This window comes from Xiphophorus hellerii, chromosome 10 (genome assembly GCF_003331165.1).
Source record: "Xiphophorus hellerii strain 12219 chromosome 10, Xiphophorus_hellerii-4.1, whole genome shotgun sequence".
NCBI classification, from domain to species: domain Eukaryota; kingdom Metazoa; phylum Chordata; class Actinopteri; order Cyprinodontiformes; family Poeciliidae; genus Xiphophorus; species Xiphophorus hellerii.
In genome coordinates this window covers 8,858,092-8,875,070 of record NC_045681.1, presented here as the reverse complement: position 1 = coordinate 8,875,070, position 16,979 = coordinate 8,858,092, and the positions used below count along the sequence as shown (strand labels likewise).

General features: G+C 39.3%; 1 protein-coding gene and 1 long non-coding RNA gene across 3 annotated transcripts in view; both read left to right on the top strand.

Annotated features, from left to right (window-relative positions):
• The window catches only part of LOC116727188 (adenosine kinase-like), a 177,618-nt gene that overhangs the window by 26,267 nt on the left and 134,372 nt on the right, over nucleotides 1-16,979 (top strand). For both annotated transcript variants that reach the window (XM_032574441.1, XM_032574442.1), the window contains exon 4: nucleotides 3,892-3,970. In XM_032574441.1, coding sequence (XP_032430332.1) covers nucleotides 3,892-3,970 — 79 coding nt within the window. The remainder of the gene's footprint in view (nucleotides 1-3,891; nucleotides 3,971-16,979) is intronic.
• LOC116727191 (uncharacterized) lies at nucleotides 824-2,567 on the top strand. The gene is made up of 2 exons (XR_004340770.1): nucleotides 824-1,940; nucleotides 2,259-2,567. It is a non-coding gene; the product is annotated as an uncharacterized LOC116727191 (long non-coding RNA).

Genomic DNA, 16,979 nt, shown 5'->3' with positions numbered 1-16,979 from the left:
TGTACCAGCAGACCGCTGGAGCTAGTCTGCATGGACTACCTGTCCTTGGAATCTGATGAAAAAGGGTCAAAAAATATACTCGTAATCACTGACCACTTCACCAAGTACGCAGTGGCAGTACCCACAGTTGACCAAAAAGCAAAAACCGTGGCCAAAGCCTTGTGGAATAATTTTTTTATTCACTACGGCCTGCCGGAGCGTTTGCATAGTGATCAGGGCCGGGATTTTGAGTCCACACTGATCAGAGAGCTATGCAATCTGCTTGGAATAAAAAAAACAAGAACGACTCCTTATCATCCACGTGGCAATCCTGTGGAAAGATTTAACAGGACACTCCTTGCCATGTTGGGCACCTTACAAGAAGAGGATAAGTTAAGGTGGAGAGATTTTGTGCAGCCATTGGTGCATGCCTATAATTGCACAAAAAATGACACGACTGGATACTCACCTTATCAGCTCATGTTTGGAAGACAACCAAACTTACCCATTGACATTGCATTTGGACTCGACAAGCCTACTGGGAGGGGCGAAACACATAGTCAGTATGTAAAAGGCCTCAGAGACAGTTTGACAGAGAGTTACAAAATTGCTATTGAACATAGCGAAAAGACTGCCTCTTACAACAAACAGAGATTTGACAACAAGGTGAGGGAGTCTAAGCTCGAAGTGGGAGATCGTGTGTTAGTGAAAAATGTAGGTCTCCGTGGTAAACACAAGATTTCCAACAGGTGGACTAACACTGTTTACAAAGTGATTAAACAGATAGAAAACCTCCCTGTTTATGTAGTAGCTCCCTTTGATGATGTGGGTCCAGAAAGAGTCTTGCATAGAGACTTGTTACTGCCCTGTGGTTTTCTGTCAGTTGCAAAAGAGCAACCTGAGCCCATAACACAAACCCAAACAAGGAAGTCTAAAAGACTGCAGTCAAGTGCGACAAAAAGAGGTGCTGGACATGAAGTTCCAGAGGATTCGCTGCTGGACAGCGAGGATGAAGATGTGGAGTATTATTACTATCCTCCAACAAAGATGGTGACTGATGTTGGAACCCGAAACGATGATGAACAGGACAGAGACATGCAAATTGGATCTGAAGACCAAGTGTTGGACACAAATGAACTTGCCAGTGAGAGAACAGAAACTGACAATACAGAACAGGACGTGACAAACGAACATGTTTCAGTGCCATCACTTAATCCTGAAGCTTCACCATTTGAGCCACACGAGCCAAAAGAGACCATATCAGAAGAGCAGCAGCTCAAGGGTGAGTTAACCCAGTCACCCACACCTCGAATGTCCATCCAACCACCAGACCATGTCATAATAGATATTGGCAACCCTGAAACATCTGAAACTGTTATCCCTATTGGAACGGACAACCAGGAAGGGAATGTTGAAGTAAGGAGATCAACAAGAGAAAGAACCCATCCCAAGAGACTCACCTACCCATCCTTAGGAAACCCACTTGTGGTAGTTATGCAGTCTTTACTTGGTGGCTTAGACAACGCACTACAAATAGCCCTTGAACGTGACTTTTATGCCCCTGTATTTGATGCTTAGGAGATGTTGACATGCAGGGACGCATGCAATTAATGGGGGGGAGGATGTAACCCACATGTATATGTGTGGTACTGTTAGTGGTATTTTATTTCTGTAGGATTTTGTTTTGTTATTTAATGTTCCCAGCAATTTAGTTATATTTTCATTTTGAGTTTTCTTGTCATACCAGAAACCGCCAGCAGGTGGCTTGTGAGTTACACTCTGGTTTAGACAGCAGAAAACTATTAGAAGAAGAAGAAAACCGTAGCTGGCTGTAGCACGTTGTGCGAATTACTGCATGCTATAAGATAAATTCTTGATTAATTCCGGTAACGGTTAAGAGAAAAGAAGATCCGTGACCTGATCCCTGGCAGTAAAACACATTTTTACTGTGATTTTCTCTGGTGAGTGTTGTAACGTGTTTTTGCAACCGAAATTAAGCTAATGCTAACTGGCGTCATAGGCATTACTGCTCATATATTCCGACAAGGAAGAACAGAGAAACGTAAATAAAACCAATCGGAGGAATGTGTGAGATTAAAATGATGATTTTCACTGTATTGCATTTTTTGTTATGTACAAACTAAGAGGTCGGATACAGTGTGATACGTTTGTTTTGCAAGCTTGCCATTAGTTGAATATTATTTTTGTGATAAATGGAATTTATTGCTTCCTGCATACTTTTGAAACTTAATAGTTAATTAAGTTCTATATATATGCAGGTGGGTTTTTTTAGAACCCCATTCAACTTTGAAGACTGTCCAGCTGCATAGCATCGCAGGCCTGGATTGGATTGCTGAGCTCCAGGGTTCAACTCAAGACCTGGGACTGCTGGATCCGCTGCCTACTTTGCACCGGATAAGATAAGATTTTGGATCCAAAGAAACACATGGCCATTTAACAAAGACTTGACTGACTGACTTAAATTACTGAACTAAGAAAACAAAACTTCCAAAGGACGAACTGAACTATAAGGAATCTGAACCAAAAGAAAATACACTGCCTGATAAAAAAGGTGGACACTTTATGTTGGAACAAAAAAAAAAACTGTACCGTAATATTCTGTTTCAAGTTGTATTAAATAATCTGTTCATTCTTGATAATATGGTTGTTTGTACTTATTATCCTCCTTTTTGAACTTAGAAAGATAGACTAACTGTAACTTCAACATTGAAATCTAAGTTTCTCAACTTATCTATTCGTAAGTTACACTAGTTGGTTACATTAGCGAGGCTTATCAGAATAAAAGGTGTTACATTAAAAGTAAGTCCTTCCACTGCACAATTATTCTCAAGCTTGGTTTGTCTGCCACAGATCTCAATAAATATGTTTAAGTTGGTGTTTGTGTCATGAAAGAAATGTAAAAACGTTCAGTGGGGTTGAAATCTTTTGGTTCATATAACTGAAAGAAATAGAAGAATCCTTTTATTGTTCCATTGTGGGAAATTTTAGATGTAGCAGCAGGAAAGTGACATGCAATCGAAGCATGTAGATTCACACAAAGATAAAGATAAATAAAAAACCAGGATTGAGAATAAAATTCTGTACAGCAAGAGCAAAAGTACAAAATTTGCGCGGTTAAGTTATTTTTATTAAAATCTAATATGCTTTGTTCCAAATAAAGGCGTAACTGAGTAGGACAATTTTAGAAAAATACTAAATGTGTATTTGTGCATTAAAAAAATAACACACTACACTGCAAAAACACAATTTCAGCAAGTATTTTTGGTCTAGTTCCAGTGCAAATATCTTAGTACACTTGAAATAAGGCAAAACTAACTTTTCAGCAAGAAGTATTAACTTGTTTTAAGTCAATAATTCTTTAATATTGATGAAAAAAGTACTAGTTATAAGTGAACATAATCTGCCAGTGGAAAAAGGCATTTTAAGAATGAGAAGAATGTCTTGTAACCTGTCACTCCACTTGTAACTAACACTTTTTAATCAATATTAAGAAATTATTGACTTAAAACAAGTTCCTATATTGTGCCATAAAGGTTTCTTTTATGTTAGTTTTGTTTTATTTTAAGTGTACTAAGTCACAAATACTTGTTAAGATTTTGTGTTTTTGTAGTGTTTTTACCAGAAGTGTAAATAAAAGCAACAGAGATGAGTAAATACCAACAGGACGCTTGGAAGAATGGTCTCCAGCTTTGTTCATTCGGGGAGAAACATTGTCCAACAGTGATGGTATTTGAGTTACAGTCCTTCTGTCTCCCACCTGTACTGGGTCAAGGGAGCATCCTATGACAGATACAGCTGTATATTTTCATTATCCTGCATATTAATGAAATCAGTATTTTGGACAAATAAAACTAAACTTCACATTTACTGACAGGTCTGTTCTTATTTCAGGTTTGAAGAAATTGTCAAGAGAAACAAAGTTGAATACCATGCCGGTGGCTCTACCCAGAACTCAGTGAAAATCGCTCAGGTTAGTCATCTTTGGCTCTCCGCAGTGTGCCTGAATGTGTTTTGAATATACAGTGGTACGGCTGTAACCTTAGATTTGTCAGCCCGGCAGCCCTGGGAATACACAGCATAGCTGCACGGCACATTGACACATTACAGCTCTGGCTGTTGTGAATTCATCAGACCTGCCATGGAAAAGGGAAAGGCGGGGAGGATTAATAATATTTACAGTGTTATCTAGTTGGCCTAATTTCCTGAGACATATCAAGCATCAATTAGAGAGAATTACAAGTAGATGCAATTAACGTGTCACAACAAATTATATCCAACAAACCCTGATCTTCTCCCTGGCTGTTAGACAGATTTGTGCATCTAAAAGAAATTGGTGATTGTTCAAATCTAAAATGACAATCTGAACTTTAAAAGATTATTCACTAATTCCTTTTTTTCTCCAAAGTGACTGCAGCAAGTCTTTGAATTTGACATGCAGTGATTAGCTGCTGATAAGGCTCGGGTCTGCTCACAGTAAACAAAGAAAAGGCATCCAGCTGAAAAATAATTCCCTTCCAAGGAGGGAGAAATGAGTTCAGAAGCTAATTGAGAGGCTGATGCCTGTGAAAAGCAGCAAGTCTTTCTTGTTTGTGTGTGTACGTGTGCATGTGTTTTTTATTTTATTTTTTCCGAGCGTGCTTGTTCGGCATGCAGAGTTTGCATATATACCCATGTGTGTGTTTGTGTGTATTTATCAAAAGATAGAGACAGAGCTGGGGAAAAGAGAGTAGGCAGGCCCTCAGGCTGCCACCATCTCTTCGCTTTAGAGACAGTAAACATCTTTTAAAAAGAGACGCCTAGCTGTGCACCTCCATACAAACACTCTTTAATTATCAAGATCATAAGCCTTTGCTTAAAACTCGGTCTCTTACAGACGTTAAATGTCAACGAGATTTTATTCTCTGGGCAACGACTCCCCCCATTTTAAATCCTCTGCCTGCTTGATGCAAAGCTGAGCTCTCTTTTTTTTTTTTTAAAACTTCTTGAAATATAATCGCTAAATTTTCCTGCAGGAAGCCATTTTCTTCTCCTATTTGTCTAGCAACTGAAAAGACACATATATGTTATATTCAGTGTGATCTTTTCCTGTTAAGACATTGATGTTGACAATGATTGTTTCATCTTTTATTTAAGTGCACACTGCAGGAATTGCCCCCAAGCTGCAGATCAAGTCCCATGTGAAATTAGATGGCAAAAGAGATTTTTATTACCGGCCCTTGCAGACGAAGAAGGACCCGTCATGGCCCTTCTCCTCTCTGTGCCCCGAGAGAAGTGCTCAGTGAACTAAATTGGTCTCATAACGGCATAGCAGGCCCTAGTCAAATGTTATTCTACTCTGTTTATTTGGATATTTACCCCCTTCTGTGTGAAGATGTAGAGCTGATTCTGAAAAGCTCGAGATAACAAGAGTGTTTTCGTCCCGCACCCTGAAGTCTCAGAAGCTGTTTCTGTCAATATATACCTTCAAGCGCTGACTTTTTCCACATTTCACTTTGAGTTTATAGTGTTCTTTTATGAAAAAAAAATGTATAATGCATAACCAGCTCCCGGATTATCACATTGTAGCACCTGCAATATGTGAAACTTCAAACCCTCGCTGTATTGTGGAAGCTGAACCTTCAAACACAAATGATATGCACCGCAGCACTGAATCCACATCAAAGGGGCCCGGCGACTAAATGAGATGCTCGATCCAGGGGCAGGTTTGCTCACCATCGACCGCTGGAGGAGGGAGAGAAGTGTTCAGAGGCTTTGCACAGGAATCGTTGTACACGCTGGGAAAAACCCAAGGTGTGGGAGGATCAATGCCTTCGCCTGTAGAACTCATACTTCCCTTCAAAAACCCATCCAGCTCATCCGAGGCTGTGATAGGTTAAATACTGCTGTTTCATCCAAGTTAAGATTTCAAGGAAAACCTTTACCCCAGCTTGAGGAAAATGCAGAATCGATGCTGATTGGATTTGGGTAAATGAAAATTGACCAAGAAGAAGCTTAAAAGGGATACAGGTCCTTACAGAAGTGTTAATAGCCTTTGAACTTTTTCACATGTTGTCACATTGTAACCTAAGCTTCAGTGTGTTTTACTGGGTAGAACACTGAGACTTTGATGCAATCAAAACTTTTTGAAAGAAAGAATTGGTTTCTGTTCTTTGAAAAACCTCAAAACAGCTATTTTCAATTCTTTTCGCAGACCCTCAATGTGAAAATTGACCGAATTGATTGAATGTATTAAAATGTTTGGCTATGTTGAGGGAATACAAAATTGAGAGGGGAAAATCTTTGATCTTCCAGACCTTTTCCAAAGAACATAAATGTAATATTGCTTGACAAATACAGTTGTTTTGACATGGATTCATACATATATTATATGCTTAACATTATATTTTCCATTTACATCTGCATTCTGTTATTTTACCCATCAATATTTTGTTTTTTGACTTGAGGACTGAGTGCACTCACTTTAAGAAAAAAAGAGTAAATTTTCTGATTGTTTTTTATTTATTTATTTATTTTTTACGTTTAAGTTTCAGATTGAACTGAAACTGTGGTTCCAAAATCAGTACTATTTAGAATGCCAAACAAACGGCTGTTTTATGGAAATTTTACAATCAAAATATTGCAAAAGTATCCAAGTTAAAAAAAACTATGCGTAAAATCAAATTAAAGTTTAGAAGTTACAGATTTTGCAATTAGTGGCAGTGAGTTAATACAGGTGCCAAAAAAAGTTGTAGACCTGTACCACAAATTAAAAAATAATAGGTGTTCATATGATTAGCAGAACCTACAGATAAAATATATAGATATTTTGTACTCAAAACAACTAGAAATATCTCAAATTAAGCATGATGCTACCTCCACCATGTTTCATCATAGTGTGTTCAGTGTAGCCAGACATAACACTTTTTTCATGTTTTGGTCTCTTAACAAAAAAACATTCATTTTCAATCCTTTCAAAAAACTTAAACAATAACTTTAGTTTTGTCCATTAAGGCTAGAATTATATATTATTTTGCTATTCATGCCCTTATGCATGTTCAAGTTAGCATCTGTGAGACCGTAGGGCTCTCTCAAAGCAGATTCATTATTACATGTCTACATTCCTTGCTGCACACAAGTGCTCCTGAATAAGCTTTAGATCTTGTTTGGGTCAAGTCAGTGAACCCACATGTACGTAGAGCTATCTGGCTCTGATTCTTTGTAAGAAAGTGTTCCAGTATGATAGAAAGTGGGGAGGGGGGATCGGAGGTTGTTGCCTTTGCCCTGGCTCTAACAAACACCATGCCCTGTGGGGCCATCCTACATAAAGGTTTGTTGCAGGGCTGTAAGGTAACAAAAACCAGCCTGGTGTTGCCTGCTCAAATGCAGCCACACACATCAAATAGAGCGCAGTGGAAAACAACAATCATATTTTTTTTCCCAGTTATTTACAAAGCTGGAGGGAGGAGAAGAAAATGTGGCTTTTCTGAGCATGTGATCCAAATTTTGGTACTTCTGAGCACTCGTGGTGTTTATCACAGGTGACAGAATTGGTGGGGGGGAGTCAGTTGACTGGAGGGCTGTATCAAGAAGCACAGTCGATTCATTTAGACAGAACATCAAAGTCCTCCAACAGCTCCTAAGGGCCTGGAGATTGAAGTCTGAGCAGAGACAGGCTCACAGGGAGTTATTGCTGCTGTGAGTGAAGTGGATCCTGCTCTGACTGCCTCATGTAAACCATGCGCTCTCATTAGGGTCCCCACAAATCAACACCATTGACATATTGTTTCTTTTGACTCTAAGCATGCTTCATACGCATTTACCAAACAGACAAATAGCTTTGTGTAAGCGCCCCAGCTATAAATGTGTCACAGAAACGTATGATTAATTATGCGCTCTCTCCTCTATTTAGGTTTGTGCATTTTTTGCAGTCTACATAATCAGTCCACTGTGATGTCTTAATTATTGTTTAGAGAGCAAAGGCTTTTGAAAAATCTGCTGTCTCTGTCACGGTTATGATGCCTGTTTAACATTTCCTGAGACTTGGTCAGTCGTGGAACGGCTGAGTGGGGCCCAGCTCTGGTCGTTGGCTCTGAGCTCCTAATTGGAAACGCATGTGCACCACACTGTTGAAAGTCATATTCAAATAACAGGAAAAAGTCCCACAGCACCACTTGACTTTGAGAAAGTTGCTCACCAGCTCATATTTTCTTGCAGGAGAATACTCCAACTGGTTTTGATGTCTCATTGAAGGCGGTGACTTATTTCTCGGGGTGAAAATGTTCCATGACCTAATGTTTGGCTTTTACCGCTCGTTTTGTTAAATAAATAAAGAATGGCAAGTTGCCTCAGTTTGAATGAGCTGAATGAAGAAATGCCTACGTCTGGTACCACTTAAAGAAAAAGAGGACAGTTAAGGAGAAAGAGTGGAGCTTTTGTGTTCGCACTGTGACTCGCTGTTCAAGAGGGATGTGCTTATATACGCTAAAAGGAGGCATTTATAATTTTTCTGTCACTTTCTGTTTTTACTTTCTTCTCTCACACTTAATTATCTGCGTTAGAACAAATCTTCTTTGTCTAGAAGTGACCTGGGGGACGTTTGAGTAATTTGATGCTGGCTCATTCTCAAGTTTCTGTTTTTTGTTTTTTTTTATCAAATTAAGAGAGTTTGTCCAAGCAGAAATTGTAGCGCAGCTGCGTGGAAATGAGAACGCTAATAACTGATTAAGACCTGGATCCTAGTGGATCCAGGAAACAAAGTTTCATGCCACAGAAATAATCCCTGTGAAGTATTTGTCTGTTGTTAAATTCAAGTAGATGGCTCTAGTTAAGGCCAGTTTTTAGGTTTAGGGGGCAATTGCTTTTTCACAAAAGTAGGTAGGTTTGAATTTTTTTTCTCCCTTAGACTTTGACTAATATCTAAATTGGTTTGATGTTTTGAAACACTTAAAAGGGAAGGTATTATGTAAAACAATTTTTATTATATTATAATATTATTCCTTCATCAAACACATACCTGGAATGTTGCTTTAATTCTCTCATGCTTTTTTTGAGAAATCCTTGAGTCTCCCACTGCAACCATTTAGGGGTGCCTAAATGCTTGCTCTCACAAAGCCACACCCATTTTCGCAAAACTCCGCCTCCCAGATGAGCTTCCTCCTCACAGACCAACCAACATCCTGGAGGTGGAGTGTCTGAAAGACTGTCTCTTTATTAAAGCGACAGAGGCCAATTTCAAGGTGTCAATTTGCAAAGTCAAATTTCAAAGAACAAAAAGTTATTTTCTATACATACAGCATTTTTATAACTATCACTTCTTTGATCAAAATCAAAGAATTATAACTATCAATCCTTTGATAGTTATAAATGTTAACAGTTATTTAATTGTGCAGAAGTTTGACTCACATGTAAAACAAAGGGAAATCATGTAGGAGCCAAGCATTTTTTCACACCATGGTAATTGAGAATTGGATAGAAAAGGATGAGTTGTTTATAAATTTCCCCATATACAAACTGAAGTGGAGTGTGTATTTGTGTTCAGCTCTCTTTACCCCTTTTCTTTTACATAAAGTCCAGTGCCACCATTTCCCCTTTATATTTGTAATTGCACCATTTTGTTTGCTACCTTGGTTTTGTCTCTGTGATCTCAATGGGCAAAGCTGGGTAAATATTGGAAAATATTTGAAAGGATGAATATAAAAGGACAATCCTTTCTTTTCTTTTAAGACGGGCTAATTGCAGAAGCACCGTCGGCATCCATTCTGAGCTGTTTTATGGCAACGGTGTCTTGTTGTTTCCCTCCCATTAAAAAGCAGTGAAAAGGTCACAGTCTGTTGAGCTCGTCGTGAGAGATGCATGAATCCAAATGGATTTTTTTGTCCCTTTCATCTCCACTCACTCTAAACATTCCAGGTGCACAAGTATGCACTCGAGGGGGGGTAGTTGCCATTGTTTTTCCTCGGCATAAGCAGCAGAAGCGAAGAACGCCTCATTCGCTTTGATGAGCGGTGTGTTCATGCGTGGGCTTCAATGTCACCCGCCATGAGGCAGCTGTGAAGTCGCAGCTCATGTCTGCGGTGCCATTTACTCAATGATGAAGTGAGGAGATCTCAGTTGGTTCCACATTCACCTCCCCTTTTACACACTCGCACACTTACACACCCTGCCGGAGCATGTGTTCCCCCCACCTCAACTGTATTGTGACTGTATGTCACAGCTAATACTAGCACTCATTTAATCTCAAGCTCTGTGATCCCGACGATAAAGGTTGACTGAGCGATTACGCAAGGTTTTGTCATTAACATCCGACAGGCATGACCTACAGCACCCCCCACCCTTGTTTCTTTGCACAAAATAATTACCTTGATTTAATTTTCCTGTCAGATGCAGGATATTTTTGTTGCCCCAGCAAGAATCCACACAGTTTGCCGTATAGGTGACATATCAACATCCCTGTTGAAGTTAATTTGCCATCAAATTTGCGACTTAATTTAAGCTGCCAAAGGGGAAGACATGGGGAGTAGATTGTAACTCATAAGTATGCATTGGAAAAGGGTGTTGATTAACATTGAGAGCTCTGGAGACAGACACACTAACTTGTATCATCTTGCCTCACAGGCTGGCACTGGAATTGAATGTGATATCTCGTGTAACACGTCCTTGCTTTGAGTCCTTGGTTCCCGGCTCGGGAAGGAAGGCTGTATCGTAGAGTTTCCTGCTTCGTGCGTGGCTTTTGTACTGCTGCTCAGGCTCCAGCCCAAGCTTTGAGAGCAATCTGACAGGACTTGTTAAAAGGGAAATCTATAAATCTGGCAGCATTCACTAGTCAAATTACTGAAAAATGTTTAAAGCAGGACAATTAGTATGCTGTATGGGCTCTTAAGTATTCTGTATTTAAAGGTAATATCTAGTGGTGTATAGATAAATGTAGAAATATAGCTGAGTGATGAAGTATGGACTACAACAGTAGGATTTTAATACCGAAGAAATACAGCATCAGTTCTGCTTTGTGAGGACTTGGGTTGATGACATCACCAGAGGCAGAACACCTGGGCTGATCAGCTGGCTTTAGCAAACATTATGCCCCGATAAGCAAATTTTGATGTGTTTGAGGCAATTTACACCATTTGTCAATTTACAACCCCATTTATTATATTCACGAGCCACAAATTTGTCCTACTTCCTTGTTGCATCTGTAAACAATCTACTTAAACAACTGCATATCAGTTTATTTTTCACAATTGTTTTCAGCCGTTCTACAGCTAAATTTCACACACAAAAAAAACAACAATGTGAATTTAACGTCCAAAACTGCGAAAATACCAAATGGCGAAGGGGTGAAATGACAAACACTTCTCTTGATATCTTAATGTAAATTTGGAAGCACTGGATGCATTTCAGTTATGAGGCACTCAACCTGTTTGCCTCCAGTGAACGCTAAACTATAAAGAAAGAACTGAAGCAAAAGTCAATCAAGAAAATGTGATACAGTGGCGCAACATTTAGCCCTTAATGTTGACTACTCTGCTGCAGGTAAATGGACATTGGGCGTAACTGGTAGCACTTTGTAGGTTAGCATTGTTTTAATCTTTTCCAAATTTAAGAATCAATTGAACATCTTGGGATGAAAGTTGTACTCCATTTAAAGGATGAATTTAAGCAAAAACATTGTAATAAATAGGAAAAAGGGGAAAATTACTAATGCATTTAAAGTAATCCATCCATCCATTTTCTGTACACCCTTATCCCTTAGAGGGGCCAGGAGGGGTGCTGGTCATTTATAGTAATAACTAATTTTATTTTGATTAAATAGGAAAATTTAAAAAGTACACAGAAAAACTGACCATGAAATGTTGTTCTATAGGTGGCATAATGTATCCAAATAAGTTTGATTTTACAGACAAGTCTCGCTATTCCCTTTAAAGGCAGGAACTTCAGAAATGTGTAAATTATGTGCACAGATTACTGTTGATTAGTCTGAGACTGTAAACAATGTTTCATTAAACAAACCACCACTGGGATTATCTGCTCACACAGGTCAAGTAACGGCTGAATGAGTGAATGATTGTGCATTTTACACGACCGCCCTCCATTTTCATAAAAGTATTGAATAATGCCCCTCTCTCATATTTCCCCGCAGAATGCCTGTGGCAGTAGTATTTATTTGGCACATTCTCAGCATGCTCCCACTCTTGCGGTTGAAGTGTTGCATAGCAACTGAGGAAAAACAGCTTTAAATATTTTGCTTAAAAAGGTTTTAAGAAAATAAAGAACAGCCTGCAATTACTGTTCATTTCTCCCGAGTTCATAAGTTTAAGGAGCTGTAGAGTTGTGCCAAGCAATAAATGAAATACCAAATTAGGCTTTGTGTTGGCCTGGAAAAACATGAAAAACTCTCTGTGAGTCGAGTATTTTTTCCTCTTCTGCCAATTCGTTTGCATCTATTTCTGTTGTGTTTATTGAATAAATGCTGGCAGATGTCTGCACCTTCGCTAATTCACAACTGTTTTGAAACAGAGCTCACAGGAGTTTTCAAAGTTCAGCCCGGCTCAGTTGTCGAGCCAACCGAGTATATCCTTGACAGGATGGAAAAATGTGTAGGTGAGTGCAAATTTGAAGTGATGTGCCTCAGGAAAACGGATTGGGGATGGAGCGACAGGGATGGGGCGCATGTGGAGAGAGAGCAGGCTGGATGACGCACAGCAGGTGACAGACAGACACTAATAGTAATGGCTCTTATCAGTGCTTCGCTCGCTCCCTCTTTTCACATGGGCTCTGACATCCTCCTCCTACTCCACCCCCTCCATCTAGCGGGGGGTGCAGGGAGCTCGCTGGGTTGTGCAGCCCGTTCAGACGGAAACAGCCTGCCAAACACCGGTCCCCTCACATATAAATTGCATCATTAACATCGCCTAGATTATTCCAAGCTCTCCCACCGGGTTTATGGCAGCTCCGGCTCAACTTAACTATTTGACTCACTGAAGACATTCAGGTTTCCTGAGTGAGCGGCACTTAGATCTACTGTGAAATACACCAGTTTCATTCTTTCTTTAGGGTTTAAACAAATCCAGAGGAAATAGAGCCTTATTATGTAGTGTAATGTGCTTTTTCTGTCTGGGGTTACAGCCTATCATGCTCACCAAACGATGCAGGTCTGTGTCAATGTCAGCAGGGGCGGAAGTTATAATTTGCACCAGCTAGTTACAGATTTTGTTGAGCCATACTTTCTTTCAGAGATATATTTTAATCATCTGAAATTAACCTCTAACCTGTCCATAATATAAAATCTATCTGTCCATGGTGTGTACCTGTTTGTCCTTGAAGGATATAAACACAAAAAGCAAGTTTAATTGCTCTAATACCAATAAAGATTTCTCCATTGACTACTACGGTAATTAGAGGTAAATAACTTTTGGTGTGCCTTTTTTTAAACTGTTGATACATTGTTTTTAATACCTTTACAGAGACCATTCTCATATCCCAAAAGAAATGTCTGAGTTTAATAAAAGCAGGTTTAAGACCTGTTGCAGTGTCTTCGCAGGTTTGCTTAAAATGTCAGACAGCCACAGCTGATCCTGAGCGCTGCTTCCCTGTTGTGTAGAGTATAGATTTTAAAATACTTTTATTACTTTATAAATCACTGAATGGCTTAGGACCAAAATACATTAAAGACCTTTTCCTGATCTATCAACTTTCCAGACCACTCAGGTCTTCTGGTTCAAAACAATTCTGCTTCCCCAGAGTCAGAGCCAAACACGGAGAAGCAGCATTCATTTTAAATTCTCCACTAATCTGGAACAAACTTCCAGAAAACTACATTACTGCTGAAACACTGAGTTCCTTTTTAATTAAGATGGAAAAACCCATTAGTTTAGACATACGTTTGATTCATAATAACTTGAACATTGATTAATTCTGTTCTGATTGCAACTTGTTATTACTTGTCTTTATTTTGCAACTCTAACGTAAGGTTTCTTTTTTATTTGTTGTGTTTTTATTTAGTAAAAAACTTTGAACGACTTTGCTGTTGAAATGTGCCGTACATATAGACTTGATTTAAAGTGTGGAGCACGGATAATTTTGGGTTTAACTACCTCAATACCTGAAACCAGTCCCTAGCTTGTTGTCTCATGTGTTAAAACCAGCTTAATTTGTTTGAAGGACTTGTGTAAAAAAGTAATTATAAGTCATATTCTTTATTTAAACAGGGAAATTCAAAGAATTCAGAAACCCTGATGCAGTAGTGAAAAATTACTCCTCTACAGGAGGTGGTTAAGCCCAGTTGACATCGCAGTAGAACAGGATGGATCTTCTTCCTCAGATCAGTCGGCAATTAACTCTGTAACTCTGTAATTACTATCCGAGGTCAGGGTTAAGCTCGGAGCAAAAGGTTGGAGCAGCAAACATTTTTATATGATCCTCTTACTCTATTATCCTTCTTCACTCCTACAAGGTTTTACCTCATGGGGAGAATACATTACATAAAGCCCCTTAGCAATTACTCCTCCTCAATGAATATCTGCATGGTGTATAGTCCTGTGATTAATCTGGAATCCCCTTTGCCCCTGTCCAAAAGCAAGCCTCACTCTGCTTACCGTGCAAGTTTCATTTTCACCTGAACAAATGGCTCCTTTAGAGAAAAAGTGCCAACCTTTCGCTTTTGCTTGCTGCTTGTTAGAAAAGAAAGAGAGAGAGAGAGTAGAGTGAAGTTACAACCTCCTGCAACAACAACAAGAAGCCTCCCCAATAAAACAGATACCCCAAGAAGGAGAAAATGTAGGGGTGAGGTTAGGGTGGTTGATGGTAGGGTGTAGTTTTTGGGGAGGTAGAAGCTTAATGGGGTTGAATAAAGGAACATTTATTTTTGTGCTTTGGCCTGTAACAGCCTCAGGAAATAGCTCAGTCTCTTGATCGCGAGCAAATCCTATTAACTTACAGTGCTCTCACTCAGGGTAATGGGCTCCACCTCGAGACTTGGTAAAACACTTTTCCTCTCGGACACACTGATACTGGTGTCTGGAGGGCCCTGCGTTGGGTAGTCTAACACTTGGGCAGAGACTAATCAAGTCAAACAATCTGCCGCAACGGAGCAACACGGAGCGAGGATGTTGATATCCAGCGAGCTCATTCAACAGGCCCCTTCACACGTTCCTAACCCAATACCAAAAAGGATCAGAGCTCAGGATCAGTTCAAGATCAGGTTATTCGAGCCCCTGAGAATTGTAAAGCGATCCCCGAGCAGCTTTCGCTTTCTCAGGAACGATCAGAGCTGTCGGTTCTGCTATACACTCCCAGGGCCGGGGCCAAAGGGAACTCCTGGGGTCTCCATTCATTCCTGTCCAGCGAGGGCAGGGCTGTGTGCATCTGTGAAAGTGTTAGTACTGTGTGCGAGGAGAAAGTGAGAACAAGAAACTCAATTTACAGAAGGGGTAACCGCCATCCCCAAAGCCAAATGGAAGAGAAACTCCAATATATTTCAGCAAAAGCACGCTTTACCCCCACTTTATTTTCCATCAAGAATTTGAGCGCTCAGAAATAACTACAGCTAGTTAAATCTCTTGATTACTGTAATTATTATAGAGTGAAAACTTCTAGAGAAGTCAAAGCACAGCCACTCAAATTAAAAGAAAGCACCATGCTCACAGCTATTTTCTGAAATATTTTTACCAGTAGTATTTTTTCATGTTTTGCCACATTAAAATTACAAACTTTGATGTAACTTATGTGACATCAATGCATAAATAGTAAGCAGAGGAAAAAATTACCTTTTTGTTAAAGTTTGCAGGATGCATTTGTACTCAGCCCCCTTTGCTCTGCTACCCCTAAATGAAATTAAACAAATTGTACTAAAAACTGCAATACTTTTTGAACCACCTTTCACTACATTTACAGCTGCAGCTCTCTAACGCATCTCGACAATGAAATTTAAACAGTGAGAGGTCAAAATAGTTCACATTGGAATATTGTAAGACCATCTGTGAGCATAAATTTCAAGTCTTGCCACAAATCTTCTAATTGGTTCTGTGTCTGGACTTTGACTAGACAACTTTAATTTAAACAATTTTGTTGTAGCCCTGGGTGTTTGCTTAGTTAGTAAGTATAGCTTTATTTATATAGTATCTTTCCATGTATCTAGATTACAAAGTGCTGTACACAAAATAACCCTAAAAACATATAGAAAAGTACATCACATAGTTGATCAAACGCAATTTTAAAAAGATTTGTTTTTAGTTTTTAAAAAGCTCAATGGTGTCCACTGACCTCAAACTATTCCAGAGTCATAGGGCTACTGCTGAGGTTCTGCCACCTTTAGTTTTCCGTCTCCTATGAGGCACAACCATCAGGCCTTGGTCACATGACCTGAGGGATCTGCTGAGATCATGTGGATGTAAAAGTTCTCTGATGTATGTTGGTGCTTGCAGATTTCAAGCCCTATATGTGTGAGAAAGTAGAGAATAGTGGTGTGACTTGACAAAACTTATTTAATTTGGTCAAAAGTCTGAAATAATGCTACTCGGATTAGCACTTATTTTGGAAGTGATTTTGTGACGTTAGGTTTCATGTCCAAACGGATTTTTCAAGATTGTCCATATTAAACTTCATCTTCCCAAGGAATTTGACCCGCATGTGCATTTCCGTTTAGCTTAGGTAGGTGGTCATGGCTAACCAAATGTGTTTACAGTTGTTTCCTATTTTGGAGAGAACACTGCTCCATAAAATGCTCAACACCTTGGATATTGTTTTATAGCCTAACTGCTTTAAACGTTTCCACAGCTTTATCCCTGACCTGTCCTGCTGTGCTCTTTGGTCTACATGATGCAGTTGCTCACTAATGTTCTCTAACAAACCTCTGAGACCTTCGCCGAACAGCTGCATTTGTACTGAGATTAAATTACACACATAGAACGAATCTACTAATAAGACGGCTTCTCAGTGCGTTTGGTTACCACGCGTTTCAGATTTTTATTTGTAAAGTATTTTTCAAAACATGTATCACTTTGCCT